We start from the raw sequence: 22501 nt of genomic DNA, 5'->3' as shown, positions 1-22501 counted from the left end.
CGTCGGGGTCTCAAAAGCGTCCCTTAACACAAGACACTACTACCGACACGGATTCTGATTCCAGTGTCGACTATGACGAAGTAAAATTGCACCCTAGGGTGACTAAAACCATTCAGTGTATGATTGTGGCAATAAGGGATGTGTTGCATATTGAGGATGAACCCTCGGTCCCCGACACGAGGGTACACATGTTTAAGGAAAAGAAACAGATTATTAATTTTCCCACATCTCATGAATTAAATGATTTCTTTGGAAAAGCTTGGGAGACTCCGGAAAAGAGACCGCAGATCCCCAAAATAATTTATATGGCATACCCCTTCCCTAAGCAGGACAGGGAGATTTGGGAATCACCCCCCACTGTGGACAAGGCCCTGACGCGCTTGTCCAAGAAAGTGGCGCTACCGTCTCCTGACACAGCGGCCCTTAAGGACCCTGCAGATCGCAGGCAAGAAACTACCTTAAAGTGTATTTATTCTCATACGGGTGCTGTGTTAAGACCGACAATTGCGTTGGCATGGGTGTGTAGCGCAATTGCAGCTTGGACAGATGAGCTGACAGATCAATTTGATAATATGGATAAGGATACTATATTCTTAACTCTAGCCCATATTAAAGACGCAGTCTTATTTATGAGGGATGCTCAAAGGGACATTGGACTGCTAGCTTCTAGGGCCAATGCCATGTCTATCTCGGCGAGAAGATCCTTATGGACTCGCCAATGGACGGGTGATGCGGATTCCAAAAAACATATGGAAGTACTACCCTATAAGGGTGAGGTATTGTTTGGGGATGGGCTGACGGACCTGGTTTCCACAGCTACAGCAGGTAAATCAAATTTTTTACCATATATTCCCCAACAGCAAAAGAAAGTAACACCCTATCAGATGCAGTCCTTTCGGTCGCACAAGTCCAGAAGAGGTCGAGGATCCTCTTTCCTCGCCAGAGGTAAGGGCAGAGGCAAAAGAGCACCTGCTTCGGCAGGTGCCCAGGACCAAAAGTCCTCCCTGGCTGCTCCAAAACCTACAGCATGACGCTGGGGCTCCCCTGAGGGAGTCCGCACCGGTGGGGGCACGTCTTCGACTTTTCAGTCAGACCTGGGTCAGATCAGACCTGAATCCCTGGGTGTTGGAAATAGTTTCCCAGGGGTACAAACTGGAATTCGAGGAGGTGCCCCCGCGCCAATTTTTGAAATCGACCCTACCAGCTTCCACATCGGAAAGGGATGTAGTGTTAGCTGCAATTCAAACGCTGTGTATACAGCAAGTGATAATCAAGGTTCCCCTGCACCAGCAGGGAAGAGGTTACTACTCAACCCTATTTGTGGTCCCGAAACCGGACGGTTCGGTCAGACCTATTTTGAATCTGAAATCCCTAAACCTGTACATAAAAAGATTCAAATTCAAAATGGAATCACTCAGAGCGATAATAGCCAACATGGAGGAGGGGGAGTTTATGGTGTCTCTGGACATAAAGGATGCGTACCTGCATGTCCCCATATGTGCCCCCCCCCCCCATCAGGAATACCTGAGATTCGCTGTACAAGATTGTCATTACCAATTTCAGACGTTGTCGTTTGGACTTTCCACGGCCCCGAGGATTTTCACCAAGATAATGGCGGAAATGATGGTGGTCCTGCGCAAGCATGGAGTCACAATTATCCCATACTTGGAGGATCTCCTGATAAAAGCGAGATCAAGGGAGAAATTTGCTGAGCAGTGTGGCGCTCTCTCTGAGAGTGCTCCAGCAACACGGTTGGATTTTAAATCTACCGAAGTCACAGTTGATTCCGACAACTCGACTACCGTTCCTAGGTATGATACTGGATACGGAACAAATGAAGGTCTTCCTCCCAATAGAGAAAGCCCAGGACATCCAGAACATGGTCAGAGACCTGCTAAAACCGAAAAGGGTGTCAGTTCACCAATGCACTCGAGTTCTGGGAAAAATGGTGGCGGCCTACGAGGCCATTCCCTTCGGAAGGTTCTATGCAAGGACTTTTCAATGGGACCTTCCGGACAAGTGGTCCGGGTCCCATCTGCACTTGCATCGGAAAATAACTCTGTCCCCAGGGGCCAGAGTGTCTCTCCTGTGGTGGTTGCAAAGTGCTCACCTGCTGGAGGGTCGCCGGTTCGGAATTCAGGACTGGATCCTGGTTACCACGGACGCGAGCCTCCGAGGATGGGGAGCGGTCACACAGGGAAAAAAATTTCAGGGACTTTGGTCAGACCAGGAGTCCTGTCCTACACATCAATGTGTTGGAACTCAGGGCCATTTACAACGGCCTTCGACAAGCGGAAAGTCTTCTTCGAAACCTACCGGTTCTGATTCAATCAGACAATGTCACAGCAGTGGCTCATGTGAACCGCCAAGGCGGGACAAGAAGCAGAGTCGCGATGGCGGAAGCCACCAGGATTCTTCGCTGGGCAGAAAATCATGTAAGCGCTCTGTCGGCTGTCTTCATTCCGGGAGTGGACAACTGGGAAGCAGACTTCCTCAGCAGACACGATCTCCATCCAGGAGAGTGGGGACTTCATCAAGAAGTCTTTGCAGACATAACACGTCTTTGGGGAACTCCTCAAATAGACATGATGGCGTCACGCCTCAACAAAAAGCTTGGGAGGTATTGTGCCAGGCCGCGGGACCCTCAGGCAGTGGCAGTAGACGCTCTGATAACACCGTGGGTGTTCAAATCGGTCTACGTGTTTTCTCCTCTTCCTCTCATCACAAAGGTGTTGAGGATCATAAGGCAAAGAAGAGTACAGACGATACTCGTTGTCCCAGACTGGCCTCGAAGGGCCTGGTACTCAGATCTATAAGAGATGCTCACAGGAGATCCCTGGCCTCTTCCTCTGAGGGAAGACCTGTTGCAACAGGGGCCCTGTGTATTTCAGGACTTACCGCGGTTACGTTTGACGGCATGGCGGTTGAACGCCGAATCCTAGCGAAAAAGGGGATTCCGGAAGAGGTCATCCCTACTTTAATAAAGGCTAGAAAGGAGGTGACGGTTAAGCATTATCACCGTATCTGGCGAAAGTATGTGTCTTGGTGTGAGACCAAGAATGCACCTACGGAAGATTTTCATCTGGGTCGTTTTCTCCACTTCCTACAGACATGAGTGGATATGGGCCTGAAATTAGGCTCTGTTAAGGTTCAGATTTCGTCCCTCTCGATTTTCTTTCAGAAAGAATTGGCTTCTCTTCCAGAAGTCCAGACGTTTGTAAAGGGAGTGCTACACATCCAGCCTCCTTTTGTGCCTCCAGTGGCACAGTGGGACCTCAACGTGGTGTTGCAGTTCCTACAATCACACTGGTTTGAACCCCTTAACAAGGTTCAGTTGAAATTTCTTACTTGGAAGGTGGTCATGTTGTTGGCCTTGGCATCAGCAAGGCGAGTATCAGAATTGGCGGCTTTGTCACACAAAAGCCCCTACTTGATTTTTCATGTGGATCGAGCTGAATTGAGGACACGTCCGCAATTTTTGCTTAAAGTGGTTTCTTCATTCCATGTGAATCAACCTATTGTTGTGCCTGTGGCTACAAGTGACCTGGAGGATTCCAGATCCCTGGACGTAGTCAGGGCCTTAAAGATTTATGTAGCCAGGACGGCTAGAATTAGGAAAACAGAGGCTCTGTTTGTCCTGTATGCGGCCAATAAGATTGGCGCACCTGCTTCGAAGCAGACTATTGCTCGCTGGATCTGTAATACGATTCAGCAGGCTCACTCTACGGCTGGATTGCCGGTACCAAATTCGGTTAAGGCCCATTCCACTAGGAAGGTGGGCTCTTCTTGGGCGGCTGCCCGATGCGTCTCGGCATTACCACTTTGCCGAGCGGCGACTTGGTCGAGGTCAAACACTTTTGCTAAATTCTACAAGTTTGATACCCTGGCTGATGAGGACCTAGCGTTTGCTCAGTCGGTGCTGCAGAGTCATACGCACTCTCCCGCCCGATTGGATGCTTTGGTATAAACCCCATGGTCCTTACGGAGTCCCCAGCATCCTCTAGGACGTAAGAGAAAATAAGATTTTAAACCTACCGGTAAATCTATTTCTCCTAGTCCGTAGAGGATGCTAGGCGCCCGTCCCAGTGCGGAAACTCTGCAAGACTTGTATATAGTTGTTGCTTACATAAGGGTTATGTTACAGTTGAAATCGGTCTTGGACCGTTACTGTTGTTGTTCATACGGTTAACTGGTTATGTATGATCCAGGTTACATGGTATGATTAGTGTGGGCTAGTATGAATCTTGCCCTTGGATTTCTAAATCCTGCCTTGTATTGTCCATCTCCTCTGGGCACAGTTTTCTAACTGAGGTCTGGAGGAGGGGCATAGAGGGAGGAGCCAGTGCACACCCATAGTCAAAGTTCTTTTTAGGTGCCATATCTCCTGCGGAGCCCGTCTATACCCCATGGTCCTTACGGAGTCCCCATCATCCTCTACGGACTAGGAGAAATAGATTTACCGGTAGGTTTAAAATCTTATTTTCTTACTGATAGGTCCTACTGGAGTGTACATGTCTCTTACTTCAGTCCTTCACATCTTCCTCAAAGATCTGATGCTTTCAGGGGGAAGTCCATGATGAAAGAGTTAGGCTTCCGGGATCAGCAGGGTGAGCACTAGACAGATCTGGTCACAGAGGCAGATTGGCCATAGGGTCTACAGGGAAGATCCCCGGTGGGCCGGCTCCCCGTGGGGCCTGTTTTGTTTGAGGACATTTGGTCCTTTTTATAGACATAATGGGGTAAATTTACTAAGATTCGTATTTTCCCGTTTCAGGTCAAAGTTCAATCACGAATGACATCGAAAGTGTAAAACTGCAACTTTTTGAATTTATTACGACTAATTTACTAAGCTGCCGTATTTTGCCTTTTCGGGTTTTCCGATGTCGATGTCCTTCGTTTTTTTTTTCAGTTTTTTACGGCAGTGATTAGCAAAACACTGCCGACTTTTTAAAAATAAATCTCGGCCGGATCTGTGTGATCCGTGCTGGGGTTCATTTTTTTTTTTTAATTAAACAGTGTAAAATCATATAAAAAATTGCGTGGGGTCCCCCCTCCTAAGCATAACCAGCCTCGGGCTCTTTGAGCCGATCCTGGTTGCAGAAATATGGGGGGGAAAATTACAGGGGTTCCCCCATATTTAAGCAACCAGCATCGGGCTCTGCGCCTGGTCCTGGTTCCAAAAATACGGGGGACAAAAAGAGTAGGGGTCCCCCGTATTTTTAAAACCAGCACCGGGCTCCACTAGCTGGACAGATAATGCCACAGCCGGGGGTCACTTTTATATAGTGCCCTGCGGCCGTGGCATCAAAAATCCAACTAGTCACCCCTGGCCGGGGTACCCTGGGGGAGTGGGGACCCCTTCAATCAAGGGGTCCCCCCCCCCCAGCCACCCAAGGGCCAGGGGTGAAGCCCGAGGCTGTCCCCCCCCATCCAATTGGCTGCGGATGGGGGGCTGATAGCCTTTTTTGAAAATGAAAAGATATTGTTTTTAGTAGCAGTACTACAAGGCCCAGCAAGCCTCCCCCGCATGCTGGTACTTGGAGAACCACAAGTACCAGCATGCGGTGGAAAAACGGGCACGCTGGTACCTGTAGTACTATTACTAAAAAAATACCCAAAAAAAGACAAGACACACACACCGTGAAAGTAAAGATTTATTACATACATGCACACAAACATACATACATACTTACCTTATGTTCACACGCAGGTCGGTCCTCTTCTCCAGTAGAATCCAAGGGGTACCTGTTGAATAAATTCTACTCACCAGATCCCGGGTCCCAGGGTCCTCGGGGCAACCATTTGTAATCCAGGTACTTGAATAAAATAACAAAACGGATACCCGAGCCACGAACTGAAAGAGGCCCCATGTTTTCACATGGGACTCCTTTCCCCGAATGCCAGAAACCCACTCTGACTTCTGTCTAAGTGGGTTTCTTCAGCCAATCAGGGAGCGCCACGTTGTAGCACTCTCCTGATCGGCTGTGTGCTCCTGTACTGAGTGACAGGCGGCACACGGCAGTGTTACAATGTAGCGCCTATGCGCTCCATTGTAACCAATGGTGGGAACTTTCTGCTCAGCGGTGACGTCACTTTAGGTCAACCGCAGGGCAGAAAGTTCCCACCATTGGTTACAATGGAGCGCATAGGCGCTACATTGTAACACTGCCGTGTGCCGCCTGTCAGACAGTACAGGAGCACACAGCCGATCAGGAGGGTGCTACAACGTAGCGCTCCCTGATTGGCTGAAGAAACCCACTTAGACATCAGTCAGAGTGGGTTTCTGGCATTCGGGGAAAGGGGGCCCATGTGCAAACATGGGTCCCCTTTCAGTGCGTGGCTCGGCTTTCCGTTTTTTTATTTTATTAAAGTACGTGGATTACAAATGGATGCTACGAGGAGCCTGGGACCCTGGATCTGGTGAGTAGAATTTATTCAACAGGTACCCCATGGATTCTACTGGAGAAGAGGACCGACCCTCGTGTGAACATAAGGTAAGTATGTATGTATGTTTGTGTGGATGCTTGTAATAAAACTTTACTTTCAAGGTGTGTGTGTCTTGTCTTTTTTTGGGTATTTTTTTAGTAGTAGTACTACAGGTACCAGCGGGCCCGTTTTTCCGTCGCATGCTGGTACTTGTGGTTCTCCAAGTACCAGCATGCGGGGGAGGCTTGCTGGGCCTTGTAGTACTGCTACTAAAAACAATATCTTTTCATTTTCACAAAAGGCTATCAGCCCCCCATCCGCAGCCAATTGGATGGGGGGGACAGCCTCGGGCTTCACCCCTGGCCCTTGGGTGGCTGGGGGGGGGGGACCCCTTGATTGAAGGGGTCCCCACTCCCCCAGGGTACCCCGGCCAGGGGTGACTAGTTGGATATTTGAAGCCACGGCCGCAGGGCACTGTATAAAAGTGACCCCCGGCTGTGGCATTATCTGTCCAGCTAGTGGAGCCCGGTGCTGGTTTTAAAAATACGGGGGACCCCTACTCTTTTTGTCCCCCGTATTTTTGGAACCAGGACCAGGCGCAGAGCCCGATGCTGGTTGCTTAAATATGGGGGAACCCCTGTCAATTTTTTCCCCATATTTCTGCAACCAGGATCGGCTCAAAGAGCCCGAGGCTGGTTATGCTTAGGAGGGGGGACCCCACACAATTTTTTTAAAGAAAATAACCACTTTCCCACCCCTTCCCACTGATATACATGCACGGATCTCATGGATCCCTGCATGCCTATACAATCACGGATTAAAAAAGCAGGTCTGGGTTTTTTTAGCACTTTTTTACGAGTTGTAATTTTTCACGGCAGTGTTTTTTTTTTTTTTGCTTTGCACTTCTTAGTAAATTACCGAGATTCATACTTAAACAGCCGCGTTTTGACCGATGGTGTATTCATTTGTATTTTTTTTGTTGGACTTCCAAAAAATTACGAATGCCCTCATCACTGCCGTGATTATTGCTTAGTAAATTACCGAGATGACACTTTGATGAAAAAACGGCATCTCGGTCAAAATCGGGACCTTAGTAAATATACCCCAATGAATAAGATGCAAAATAATTTGCATATATGAAAATTACTTTGCCACTTAGCCTGTGATTGCAGATGATCTAGTGTATACTCTGTCTGCCTCTTGGCTGACATATAAGATTGAGTGAATAGTGATTGGGATATGGTTGGTGTAATAAGTAAGAAAATATATCTTTCTAAAGAATGATATAGTTTCCTAAATTCTGAAGGCGTATCATATAATGTGCTCATAATATTTAATTTTATTTCTTTTTAACTTCTCCCTTGATGCTGGACATGCCCACTATCTGGAAAGTCTTGGGGGGAGGGTGCTGCTGCCATGGCTAGACCTTACACCTCTGGTGCTGCCCATGTGGGGCCACTAGTACAATTTTTTCTCTGGCTGGATCCACAGGATTATCCACAGGATAACATTAGGATATTGTCGAGTGACAGCGAAAATGGCACCAACACGGTCACAAGCTTTCTGGCCTCCCAGGATGCATTGGGGGCCTCCACTATATATTCCCACCCACTGACTCAGTCAGATCAGTTTTTTGCTTGGTGCGGCAGGAAGCCGCATGGTCATAGAGCTGCTGTGGAGCAGCCTCAAGCTTTTATTATTTTATTTTTATAGACTTACTATATTTTTTTTTTGAGCGACTTATCTTAACAGCGTCTTAAACGCATTCTAGAAAGAGTCGCTCCAACAACTCCCCACCGGGTCGCAACAACGCTTACCTTCGGGTATCAGTGCTGTCTCAACGGGCGTCTGTGTCGGATGTTCTAGCAGGTCCAGCAGACGTAACCAGGCTGTGGCCGGAGCATGGGGAGAGGGTGAGTCTATGGACTTCCTCTTACTAGGGGGGTCCGGACACAGCTACACTGATTTTGGTGGAGGCTACAAACAGTATGTTGATGCGCCGAACATCTAGAGTGCGATAGCGCTACGCTCCGGGGATCATAGGCGCCAGGACTAGGTAGTGGCCGCGATCCTGGGAGAGTTTAAGTCAACAGGGGGATTCAGACGCTCTCCTGGCCGTCCCTCCTCCGAGTTCATGGCCAGTTCCCGCGTGTTTCTCGTTTCATGAACCTAATGACCTCACTTCCGGCTCAGATGCTACCAAGAGGGTACTCGGTCACAGCTTAGACGCTGCGGTTGTGTACACTGGAGATAAACCCGCCCAGACCGAGTCGCAGGCCTTAGCGTCTGCATACACGTGGAAGTCGCCCAGTGTCCGTGTCCGTTGGTGAGCGTCCGTGTCCGTTATCAGTTATCAAGAGCGGCAGTGTACATCAGTAGCGTCTGAATCCACTCAGCGTCTTACAAGCGTATTTGCTTGGATATGGAAGTGTGGTGAGTCTCCCTGTATCCCGCTCTACGGAGGCAGGGTATACAGTACTAAAAATTCTCTCTACTTCTTAGTATGCATTGTTAATTTTTAGTACCTATTGCATATGAGACCTGTGTATTACTGTGTTTTCTGCATGCTATGTTGAAAAAAGAACCAGTTTAAAACAGAAGTACAATTTTCCTACTTATGTATAAGTTGTTATGGAGGTTGTATTCTCATATGGCAATGTCTAATGCTTTAACATGTGACTGACTGCTAGTATGTGTGCTGACTTTTCTGTGTAATGTCAGTCTTGTTCTGACCCTCAAATCAAGCCTCTACAAGCAACCAAGGGACAGGTAAGACTAAGACAGATACGTCTGTGTGGCAGACTACACAAGATGACACATCGGATGATGATGATACAATAGATTCAACTCCGTATGATGATCAGTCGCAGAGCTTTAGTTCAGAAGATGTAGCTGAACTTATTAATGCTGTGAAGGCTGTTCTCTCGTTGGAAGAGCCAGCCAAGACGGTGTTAAAAGCTAAAGCACCTGTATTTAAACAAACAAAATCAGTGAAAGCTGAATTCCCAGCGTCAGATGAGCTGACGGAAATGATGGATGAGTTTTGGGCAGCGCCCAGTAAAAAGTATAAGATTCCTAAGAGATGGGATTCTTATTATCCATTTTCTGCTGTGGATTGTTCGAAAAGAGAAGTTCCTCCAAAAGTAGATGCACATGTTCTGCGACTCGTGCATAAATCTGCTTTACCACTGTCATCTACCTCATTGAATGATGTCACAGACAGAAGGGTAGAGAGCCTGTTGAAAAATATTTTTTCTCTAGTAGGAGCAGTGGTAAGACCTGCTTCGGCTTGGGTAGCAAAGGCAATGGGCGAATGGATAGAGGAACTAGAGAATGACATCCCTTCTCCTACTAGGGAGCAAGAGGATCGTTTTTGCCGTTTAAGACAATCTGCCCAGTATTTGGAAGAAGCAGCAATTGATGTAGGGGGTTCCCATTCAGGAGGCAGCCTCCTCAAAGAATTTTTTGCACAAGCCCGTCTCGTATAGAGTCGAAGGCCAATGCCCTGCAAGAAGCAGTCCAAAAATTACTGCAGTCTGGTGTGAATGTCCCAGTACCTCCATCACAAAGGGGACAGGGGTTTTACTCCAATCTATTTCTAATCCAGAAGCCAAATGGGTTATATCGACCAATTCTAAATCTGAAAATGTTGAACAAATACATATGGATCCCGAAGTTCCACATGGAGACGTTACGCTCCATAATGTTGGCTATGGAACCAGGAGATTACATGGTATCTCTGGATGTACGGGATGCTTACCTGCATGTGCCTATAGCACTGTCGCATCAGTGTTACCTCAGGTTTGCCATCCTCCAGGAACATTTCCACTTCCAAGCTCTGTCTTTCGGGCTAGCTACAGCACCCAGGGTGTTTACCAAGATCATGATGGTTATGGCAGCTTGTCTGCGCAAACAGGGAATAAGAATATTCCCATACCTAGACGACCTGTTAGTCTTAGCACAGTCGCAAGATTTACTGTTGAGCCATCTTCAACAGACGATAGTTTGTTTACAGAGACACGGGTGGCTCATAAATTGGAAAAAGTCGTCTCTGAATCCATCACAGCGGATGGTTCATTTGGGAGCCATATTGGATTCAGACCTACAGAAAGTTCTCTTACCAGAGAAAAAGATAGTCAAGGTGCAGGTCATGGCTCAGGAAGCGTTGCACGTCCAGACAATGTCAGTCCATGCAGCAATGCGACTGTTGGGTCTGATGGTATCAACCTTCGACATGGTGCAATATGCGCAATTCCACTCCAGACCATTGCAGCACCTTATTCTGACCAAATGGAATGGAAATCATCAGACGATAAAGAAGCAGATGATAAAGATTCCAGTAAATGTAAAAAGGTCTCTAGCGTGGTGGCTACAGACAGACCATTTAAACAAGGGGAGACCCTTTTGGATAAAAGAGTGGCAAGTCCTGACAACAGATGCCAGCCTGCAGGGCTGGGGGGCGGTACTCGGAAGCCTATGGTTCCAAGGAAAGTGGACCCCAAGGGAAAGTCGTCTGCCAATAAATCTGTTAGAAATAAGGGCCATTTACTTGGCTCTGGTTCAGGCAAAGGACAATCTACAAGGAAGACCAGTCCAGATCCGCTCAGACAATGCAACAGCAGTAGCATACCTCAATCATCAAGGAGGAACTCGCAGCAAGAGACTGATGGAGGAAGTAACTCCCATTCTAAAATGGGCAGAACTCCATCTCCCAGCATTGTCAGCAGTATTTGTCCCGGGTGTACTAAACTGGGAAGCGGATTTTCTCAGTCGACACAGCATTCAGGAAACTGAATGGGCACTACACCCAGAAGTGTTTCAGACACTGGTGAACAGATGGGGTCTACCAGAGATAGACCTTATGGCGTCTTGTCTAAACAACAAAGTTCCAAGGTATGGATCGAGAACAAGGGACCCAGGAGCGGTCCTTGTAGACGCACTGTCAGTAGAATGGAGGTTTCAGCTGGCGTATATGTTCCCGCCAATATCTCTATCAGAGTAGTGAGAAAGATAAAACAGGCAAAAGGAGCCATCATTCTAATAGCTCCAGCTTGGCCAAGAAGGCATTGGTACACAGATCTGTTGAGAATGTCCATGGAAGCACCGATACTGCTCCCTCAACGTGCAGATCTGCTAATGCAGGGTCCTTGTTGTCACAGTCATCTCGATCGCCTATCGTTGACGGCGTGGCTGTTGAAACCTCTATCCTAGAGGCTAAAGGATTTTCGAAACAAGTAATCCAAACTATGCTTAGAGCAAGAAAGCCTTCTTCGGCCCGTGTGTATCATAGAATATAGCAAGCCTATATTCACTGGTGTACTGGAAAAAATGTCAATCCGAGATCTTTTAAAGTAGCTAGGATTTTGGATTTCCTTCAGGCAGGATTGGATAAAGGGTTGAAAGTTGCTTCCTTGAGGGTTCAAGTATCAGCGTTAACTGTATGGTTTCAGCAGAAGACTGCTGATTTACAGGATGTACGTACGTTTTTTCAAGGAGTAGTACATATTCAACCTCCATTTGTTCCTCCTGCAGCTCCCTGGGATTTGAATTTAGTTCTTAAATTTCTCCAGGGTCCTCTGTTTGAACCACTTGAGAGAGCAGATCTTAAGTGGTTAACGGTTAAAGTTCTTTTTTTACTGGCAGTGGCGTCAGCCAGAATAGTGTCAGATTTAGTAGCATTATCATGTAAGTATCCTTTCCTAAGTTTTTTTCCAGACAGAGCAGTTCTCAGAACGAGATCTAGCTATCTTCCAAAGGTGGTATCAAAGTTTCACCTGAATGAAGAGATTGTAGTCCCAGCTTTTCAGGTATCGGGACTATCTGCGGGAGAAGCGTCGCTGGACGTGGTCCGGGCTTTAAGAATCTACATAGATCGTACTAGTGCCATCAGGAAAACAGATTCTCTCTTCATCCTCTACGGATTCCATAGAAGAGGATGGCCTGCTAGTAAACAGACGCTGGCGAGATGGCTCCGAATGGTAATATCAGAAGCTTATTCTCATGCAGATCTCCCTATTCCGGCTAATGTCTCTGCACACTCTACACGTAAGGTAGGTCCTTCATGGGCAGCACAACAGGGTGCTTCAGCAGAACAGATATGTAGGGCAGCCACATGGTCTTCCATAAACACATTCATCAGATATTATGCCTTGGATACTTTTGCCTCTCATGACGCAGACTTCGGGCGAAAGGTCCTCCTGTGCAATCAGGAGCGTCCCCACCACTAAAATGGCTTTGGGAATCCCAATGTTATCCTGTGGATAATCCTGTTTACCCAGCCAGAGAAATATACGTTATGGTAAGAACTTACCGTTGATAATGTGATTTCTCTTATGTCCACAGGTATCCACAGGGATCCCACCCTGACGCATCTGATTTGAGGATCTAGACAATCACTAAAACCTCTTCCTTCTTGTATGGAAGGGTGTGCATGTGTGTTCTTATCGCCTAAACAGGTCTCTACCTGATGTTCCTGCCTAAAATCGCTGTGGAAAGAACTGATCTGACTGAGTCAGTGGGCGGGACTATATAGTGGAGACCCCAATGCATCCTGGGAGGCCAGAAAGCTCGTGACCGTGTTGGTGCCTTTTTCACTGTCGCTCGACAATATCCCAATGTTATCCAGTGGATACCTGTGGACATAAGAGAAATCGCGTTATCAACGGTAAGTTCTTACCATAACGTATATTTTCAGGGCCGCTTTTTGTTCCCAATCTGTCCCTGTCTGGTCATAAGCAAGTCAATGACCGGTGGTCATCCTGTGTATGTCTGAATGAATTGAAGGGATTGTTGTCTTTTTTTCGGGTAAGCGTAGCAGTTCAGTTGTATTGCAGCCCTCTGTATGGGTAGTTGGGCTTAACATAGGAATGAGGCAGAACACTACGCATGTGCTATGTAATATAATGGAATTGGATGTAGCCACATTATATGAAGTACAGCATGCAAGTGGAATGGATCTATTGTATAAAGTTTAAATAACAAAAACATATTCTTTATATTGTATTAAAGTGCACTGTAGATTTCACATAATGTTTTTACAGTCACGACTTTAGCACAGTGTTGAATTCATGCCTAAGTCGAGGCTTTGGAAGGCTTCTTGACAGCATTGCTGAGTTCTTTCGACCTAACGAGCAAGAACTGAATCAAAACAGCTCAGCGCACAGGTACGTTCTTACTCTTCATAAACATTCCCTTACTCATAAAATGAAAGCTGAGAAAAAAATCTATCTTCACTGCTTGCAGCCTTAATTTTAGCAGGTGGATCAGAGTGTAAAAGTATTAGGTCACATGCTACTTTATAATGTGTGTGTGTGTATATATATATATATATATATATATATATATATAGAATATATGTTGTCCATAGCAGCCGGCACTCCTACTCATCAGAAACAACAGGTCCCGTGCCAGTGTAATCACATGTATAACTTTCCAAAAATCACGGCACTGGAGACAATTGCAATGAAAACACCAAACTTGTATTGCAGGTAGACGCACGTTTCAGAGCTACAGCTCCGTCCTCAGTACCATACAAGAAATGAATGACATAGACCAACATACATTTAAATACCTGTACAGGTCCCGCCAAACTCCGCCGCCATCCCCCTGGCTCCCGTTCACGGCCGCCGCGTCCACTTCCGTTTCCGCTCCCGACATCATGTTGCCAAGGCAACGCACAGCTTGCGCGTCACCAGCCCCACTGTCTGCAGAGCAGGAAATGCCCGGTGTTGCAGCTCCGGAACCGGTTCCCCCGGGGCTTGCAGCTACAGCCTGGCAGGGACCAAAGACAAAAACAAAACATAACTGACATCTTAAAACATGACACAAAAAAAATATATATACATTAAACAGACCCAAACCAACAGTTACCATAGGGTATAACATATTACCACTGCTCAGATGGGGGTCATTACAAAACTATACCAAAAGTCTATAGAAACGAATTATTGAATGCAGTTCCCAAATACAAGGAACAGCACCATCATCACCAAGGAAGCCACCCCAACCAATTCATGGAGATACACCCCCAAAATTACCATAAAGGTAAAGTACTCACAACCTACAAACAAAACCTGCACCTGCTTGTAACATAATTATACAGCATTCCAATTGATCTTGTCATTCAGACCAAACGGAGCAAATGTGTTCAGCGTCATAATCCATCTTGATTCCTTCTCGAGCAAGTATCTAGCCCTATCACCTCCCCGCAAAGTAAGTGGTACATAATCTATACCAAAGTATCTGAGATCACACAATTTATGGCCAGCTGATTTGAAATGACGTGCCACCGGTTGGTCAACCGTCTGTCCCTCAAGTGTCAGTTTGATGGCCGAACGATGCGCCGCCATCCTTTCACTTAGCTTACGCGTAGTCTGGCCTATGTAATAAAGACCACAAGGACAGACGATAGCGTATACTACAAATGAAGTATTACACGAGATCACATGTCTAATGGTGTACTTTTTTTCTCTATTATGTGGATGGTTAAAATCCTTGCACACCACCATATATCGACATGTGGCACATTTAGGGCATCTGTAACAACCCGGGGCTTTATGTTGAACATTTGGTTCATCAGCCATCCCCATCCCAGTGATATCTGTACGTACCAATCGGTCCCTTAAATTCCGACCCCTCCTGAACGCAGCTATTGGTCTAATGTTTTTAAGCCCAGGGAGTTCAGGGTCAGATGTCACTATGGGCCAAAGTGCTTTAGAGGCCCTATGGATAATGGGACTAACTACCGAGTAGTCACTACTCCAAGGTAGAATGTTTTTCTCCTTACTGGTGGTCGGCTTCAACAATACATCTCGGGTCATACCCAGTACTTTCTGTTTCTGTGCTTCAAGGAGTTGTCTATCATAACCCCGGTGCTCAAATCTAGAAATAATTTCATCCAACAGTTGTGGTATCTTGGTCTGGTCACTAGTGATACGAGCCACCCGCATCATTTGTGATGCCGGTAGGCCCTTCTTCAAAGCAGGAGGGTGATGGCTAGAAGCCATCAATAGAGTATTCCTATCGGTGGGCTTGGTGTATAACTCTGAATGTAATCCACCATCCACCAACTTCACTTTAACATCCAAAAAATTGGCCACTGTGTTGTTACACGAATATGTGAACTTAATCGGGGATGGTAAGTTGTTAATCTCCGTCATTAAAGACTCAAAGGTTTCCAGGCTACCCCCCCACAGTAGGAATACATCATCAATGTATCTAGTGTACATCAGTATCTTGTTACTCACTTCAGGGTTATTGAAGAACATCTTGTGTTCTTGGTCAAACATATATACATTAGCATACGAGGGTGCTACCGATGATCCCATCGCGCACCCTCCCAACGTATTAGGAGGGATATCTCGAAGTGCTTGCAATTGCAATTTAAATTGCAAGCACTTCGAGATATCCCTCCTAATACGTTGCTATGTTGTTTAGATGTTCATAGCCTATACACGTCAATTCCGCACCACGATGGGATGCGAGCTATGAAAGCATTTCTTGAAATGAACCTTGCCTCTAATATATTTGATCATGAATTGTTCCTGACTTTGTGAGAGCTTACTTTACATCGTAATTATTTCTTGTTTGACAGGGAATTTTATTTACAGCTGCGAGGGTGCGCGATGGGATCATCGGTAGCACCCTTGTATGCTAATGTATATATGTTTGACCAAGAACACAAGATGTTCTTCAATAACCCTGAAGTGAGTAACAAGATACTGATGTACACTAGATACATTGATGATGTATTCCTGCTGTGGGGGGGTAGCCTGGAAACCTTTGAGTCTTTAATGACGGAGATTAACAACTTACCATCCCCGATTAAGTTCACATATTCGTGTAACAACACAGTGGCCAATTTTTTGGATGTTAAAGTGACGTTGGTGGATGGTGGATTACATTCAGAGTTATACACCAAGCCCACCGATAGGAATACTCTATTGATGGCTTCTAGCCATCACCCTCCTGCTTTGAAGAAGGGCCTACCGACATCACAAATGATGCGGGTGGCTCGTATGAATACATTTGCTCCGTTTGGTCTGAATGACGAGATCAATTGGAATGCTGTATAATTATGTTACAAGCAGGTGCGGGTTTTGTTTGTAGGTTGTGAGTACTTTACCTTTATGGTAATTTTGGGGGTGTATCTCCATGAATTGGTTGGGGTGGCTTCCTTGGTGATGATGGTGCTGTTCCTTGTATTTGGGAACTGCATTCAATAATTCGTTTCTATAGACTTTTGGTATAGTTTTGTAATGACCCCCATCTGAGCAGTGGTAATGTTATACCCTATGGTAACTGTTGGTTTGGGTCTGCTTAATGTATATTTTTTTTTTTTGTGTCATGTTTTAAGATGTCAGTTATGTTTTGTTTTTGTCTTTGGTCCCTGCCAGGCTGTAGCTGCAAGCCCCGGGGGAACTGGTTCCGGAGCTGCAACACCGGGCATTTCCTGCTCTGCAGACAGTGGGGCTGGTGACGCGCAAGCTGTGCGTTGCCTTGGCAACATGATGTCGGGAGCGGAAACGGAAGTGGACGCGGCGGCCGTGAACGGGAGCCAGGGGGATGGCGGCGGAGTTTGGCGGGACCTGTACAGGTATTTAAATGTATGTTTGTCTATGTCATTCATTTCTTGTATGGTACTGAGGACGGAGCTGTAGCTCTGAAACGTGCGTCTACCTGCAATACAAGTTTGGTGTTTTCATTGCAATTGTCTCCAGTGCCGTGATTTTTGGAAAGTTTTATATATATATGTATATATATATAATGTGTGTGTAACAAAAGTAAGGCTATATATTATTTTATTCATGCAATCTTTTATTCTTACAGCATGATACAGAGATTATCACTATATAAATGTAATAAAATATAATACTTTTCACCTGTGTTCTTTAATAATGTGTTTTTTGTTCTATTTTTTTACAGCCTCTCCAGCATTAGTCTTCCTGTAGCCAAAATTATTCCTATAGTTAATGGACAGATCCACTCGATATGTAGTGAGATGCCCAATCACTTTGTACAGGTAAAACACATACATTTATACTTCACAATGCATTTGATTAGTTGTGCCTAGAATATGTAAATGTGTAGGCTATACAGCTTGAGTCTTCCATATCCAAAATGCTTATGAGCATAGATATTTTAAATTTCTGATTTATCCGTATTTTGGTATCTTAGAGCCAAGTCTAAACACGAAATGTATTTATATTTCATACATACACCTTATACACATAGCCTGAGTGTCATTTTATACAATACTTGTAATCATTTTGTGCATGGAACAAAGTTTGTGTACATTGACCCATCAGAAAGCAAAGTAGTCACTATCTCCGTTGCACTCAAATAATGGGGCAGATGTATTAAGCTTGGAGAAGGGATAAAGAAGTGATAAATCAGTGATAAGTGCAAGGTGATAACGCACCAGCCGGTCAGCTCCTAACTGTCATTTTTCAAACCCGTAATGATTGGCTAGTGCGTTATCACCTTGCACTTATCACCGCTTTATCACTTATTTATCCCTTCTCCAGGCTTAATACATCTGCCCAAATTTTGGATATCGGATTTTCGGATATGGGAGACGCAACCTGTACATTATGTTATGTTTTCCATCTGTGTAGACTATAAGCAGTTGATTCAGATAAGTATACCTGCTCTGACATATTTCTATCCTTTTCGAGACCTGACCATGCCCCCTGTAAAATTACAAACATTAAGGGTCATAGAAATTATTTAACGTTCTATAAACAGAGTTCTGTTTATGCGTTCATCCTTTTAATATTTACATTGGCTAAGTAGAAAAGTACAGTGTTTTTTAGATTTTTGCAAACTGATCCTTTGTAAATATAAGAGGTGCAAACCCTTTTACTGGACATTGATAAAGAGTAAGGACTCTGGTTGTCAGTGACATGGGGTCAAGTCAGGGTGCCACTCTGACAACAAAGGAAAGGGAAGTCCTGGCTCATGCAATTAATAAAAAATATATTTTTAATAAATGCACATAAAATTACATAAAAACATACATGTGGATTTGGTCTAAAAAGTCCTAATGCTTAACACATCCCAGGAAAGGTTATCCCTGTGAAGTCCACACAGCCAATCCGGTCTCTGCCTCCGTTGTTCCACCGTCAGCCTCTACACGGCATTTGGATACAGAGAGGAGCATACTCCTTTTCCTCCACTGCACTGTACACCGGGAAGTTTATTGCTATTGAACTCCAGCAGCGGTGAGCATAAGAGAACTATTCTTCAAATACCTGATTAATAGTTTGTGGAACTCTATCTAAATACAGTAGAAAAGGCAATTAATTAATGGGACTGCGACTGATTCACAGTCAATTACCGGATCACTAAGATTATGTGGGACTTTCCTGGGATGTGTTAAGCATTAGGACTTTTTAGACCAAATCCACATGTATGTTTTTATATAATTTTATGTGCATTTGTTAAAAATATATTTTTTATTAATTGCATTTGCACTCCCATTTATATTAATAATATTGATTCTAATTAGGTGAAAATCCAAATCACCCCTTGAGAGCTGCAATTACAATTATATTACATTTCAAGTGTTCAGTATTTTACATAATACTAGGAAATTTGCGCCCCAATAACAAGTGTTGTTTTTTTAATATAAGTCCTGGCTCATCACTAAGAATTTCCCTATCAGTGAGCAGAGATTCAGATAGTTCTGTTAAGAATTGCCCTGTATTATACTAAAAGAACAAGATAATCTGTATTAATATAGTGGTAATATCCATGGAATGGAGTGTGGTATAGCTGAGATAGCTGGTAATGACACCTCCTCTGCTCTCAAACAGGGGCCATAAGGAACAGATTTGTTTTTTATCACAATTGATTTTTGTGAGTGTCTGTTTTACTTTATATTGCCACCATTTCATTATGATTATTTCCTAGGAACTCTTACTCATGGAGCAAGTAAAGGACTTCGCTGCCAACGTGTATGAGGCTTTTAGCACACCCCAACAGCTTGCAAAATAACCTTTTATCCGGCCGTGTGCTCATGTAATAGTCCACTGCTAAGGACCCAGTGGAACACCAATGTTTACAGACTGTATATGACATTCCTATTCATTGAAATAAGGTAAAATGTCTGTGCTGACGGGAAGAATGAACACTTCCTGCTATGTACCATGTCGACGTGGCAATGGAAATATTTGCTATTCAGTCAGTACAGCATGAAGCACCTGTTTTATATCATTCACCAGGATGTCATCTGCGACAAGTCTATGATATAGAATACCTTAATAATATAATAGATTTATTTATGAATCTGCATTTTGGGTACAGAAAAGAACATAAACTTTATAGTATAAACAAAATGAATGTGGCATGATTTTCCCAAAAGGCCTTAGCACTATCTTGGTTATAACCAGCATATTGTTCAATTGTATTTGATTTTAATGTTATTGATTAAATTATTAATGGTAAACGGAGGGTTGTATTAAAAAATAAAATAAGTTGTGGCTCCTGCCACCCAAAGCATTTGTTAATGAATACATTATGCAAGTTTGTATCACTTCTGTGCTGGACGATAGTCCTATTGTCTGTAGAGACAGGGCGGTGTTCTGTATTGAGCATTATCTTTCCTATTTCTCACAGTCAAATAAAACTTTCATTCTCTGAAAATAAATTGCATTAAGAATTAAAAAAAATAAGTTTCCCCCCCTAGAGTGTACTACACAATCACAACATACAAGACCAGCATATGTAAAATCAATATACTTACAGTTGTGAATACAGTAATCAGACAAGGGCCAACAGGTAATCCTAGGAAAATAAATGAGTTATTTACTGTTTTCATCAGTTCAACCACATTTATAAATTCATCTGGGACAGATGCTTCTATGTTTTTGTAGACTGATTAAAATTTTGCTCGAGTAATAGATCTCCACTGTATGTTGTCCCTAATGTAGTGGTTTATCTATCAAGAGTGGAGAAGTTGTCCATCGCAAGCAATTAACTTTGAGGTAGCGTTGAGGAAGTACATTCTATAAAAGGATAGGTAGAAGCTAGTTGAATGCCATGGGCAACTTCTTCACTGGTTCACTACTCCACTCTTTTCACTGTTTGATACATCAGCCCCTTAATTACATAAATGGAACTGTAGCTGTATAGACAACACACATTTACAGTTCTTTATGTTTCTATCACTATTGTACACTCATGGGAAAACATCGTTTTTTGGCTTGACTTGATGAAATTTGAAACCTGGAGATCTATAAATGTTATGTAGCGCTCCTTCATGTTATTACTTAACAATACACTAAGGTTAAGCTATTAGATTAATTTTGCTTTTTTGAGTGCAGTAATTGATATTCTAATGTATTTTACTTATTCAAGCTGTTTATTATGAGAGCTTTGAATACTGTAACCCAGTTGCTGTATGCAGCCCACTGTAGATATTTTTTTATTGAAAAGTGGCAGTTTAGCCTATGAAATGTCTGTACTTCAATAAAGTGGCTTTTTTAAGTAATAACCTGTCTGCTACACTTATGTGCAGAAGTCAGCATATAAAACATTTTTAATATGCTTACATTATTCCTAATACCTGTTGCATTTTAGTGATCAGAAGATCTAATAATGTTATTACAAGTTTTATGTATTATACATCAGAAACGGTAACACTGTATTTGACAAATGATATAGCAAAAATATATATCTATATAATAAATTAATTAGTGAAACTAAATACGTATTCATCCATTTGCTATTATTTGTCTACTGCTCAACTGGAGTCTATGGGGTGTATTCAATAAGAGTCGGAAACTGCCGTCTTGTCAGGAAGACGGCAGTTCCGGCTGGAATAGGTCGGAAGGGGTTCCGACCTATTCAGTATGGGCACATTTTCCCCGATGAGTCGAGAAATCCAACTTGTCGGAATGCTGTCAGAAAGCTGGTGGATCGGTGGAATATCCGCCTGCTGCTGTCGGAAACGGGGGCCAAATCCGACAGGTTTTGGTCCCCTTTCCGACAATCTTTAAAAAAAGTCGTATTGAGCAGGGTATCCACCCGGCCAGGCTCCTTACTCCATGCAGCGCCACCCCTCTGCCGCAGACAACTCCCCCCGCCGCCGCACACATTAACCCCCGACGCAGCCAGCTCCCCCCGCTGCTGCACACATTAACCCCCGCCGGCGCACACATTAACCCCTGCCGACGCCGCCAGCTCCACCCGCCGCTGCCATCTCCTCCTGCTGCCGATGACAGCGCACCCGGCAGCCGCTGACCGCGACTGCAGTCCAGAACCCCGGAACGGCCAAATCTGACAGTCGGATTTGGCCGTCCATTGAATAGGGGTTGTCGGATCCATTCCAACAATTGCATGTCGGAATGGATCCAAATCTTATTGAATATACCCCTATGACATAATTGTTTGCTCAAAATACATTCTGAAATCTACGTAAACAGTTTTGGTGTGTTAAATATACTGCTAATGTCAAGGAGCCCAGGCAGTGTGAATTCTGGGATTTAAGGTAACTTTCTGCATAGATCTGTGCCAGTGTTCCAGTGTCCTGGTTATCTATATCTTGAACTCTGTTTAATTTTGTGCATCTGATCCAACTTGGCTCCTGACATTTCTCCTGTCTGCTGACTTCACACGGATTCTGAATATTTGGTTCTGACCCAGCTTATACTGACTCTTTTCTGGTGACCCACATGGCTTATCCACAATCCGCTTCTGTATCAGGCCATCAAACTTCTTAGTTCCTGGCAGAGTGCGGTGAAGAGCAGGGGCTTGTTAGTCGTTGCTAGTGCTAAAGTCAGCACAAATTCAGATTAATGCAAGTGGATATGCTAAAGTCTGTTAAATCTATGACATGTACTTAGCAACTTTGTAAACATGTAGTGGCAAAACATTCATAATTAAAATACTTGGCTAACCCATAAACAGAAATATTGTAGCCCACCCTGTACAGATAAGTATAATATGCTGTAATGTCCAAAAATAGAGATTGGTTTTAGACTATTTATATCAAGTGCATATAGAGGCGCGGCGTAGTGCCTGGAACAAGTGCATGTCATGGGGTGCCCCTCCCCTGTACTGAGCTGTGCCAGTA

At 44.4% G+C, this 22501-nt stretch overlaps 1 protein-coding gene across 5 annotated transcripts in view; it reads left to right on the top strand.

Moving 5' to 3' along the window:
• PEX3 (peroxisomal biogenesis factor 3) overlaps positions 1-21133 on the top strand; it is a 156664-nt gene extending 135531 nt beyond the window's left edge. For all 5 annotated transcript variants that reach the window (XM_063917477.1, XM_063917475.1, XM_063917478.1 and 2 more), the window contains 3 exons: positions 13467-13589; positions 17350-17446; positions 19339-21133. In XM_063917477.1, coding sequence (XP_063773547.1) covers positions 13467-13589; positions 17350-17446; positions 19339-19422 — 304 coding nt within the window. In that variant the 3' untranslated portion in view covers positions 19423-21133. The remainder of the gene's footprint in view (positions 1-13466; positions 13590-17349; positions 17447-19338) is intronic.
• The last annotated feature ends 1368 nt before the right edge of the window (positions 21134-22501 follow it).

This window comes from Pseudophryne corroboree, chromosome 4 (genome assembly GCF_028390025.1).
Source record: "Pseudophryne corroboree isolate aPseCor3 chromosome 4, aPseCor3.hap2, whole genome shotgun sequence".
NCBI classification, from domain to species: Eukaryota; Metazoa; Chordata; class Amphibia; order Anura; family Myobatrachidae; genus Pseudophryne; species Pseudophryne corroboree.
This window is presented reverse-complemented; position numbering and strand designations above follow the sequence as displayed.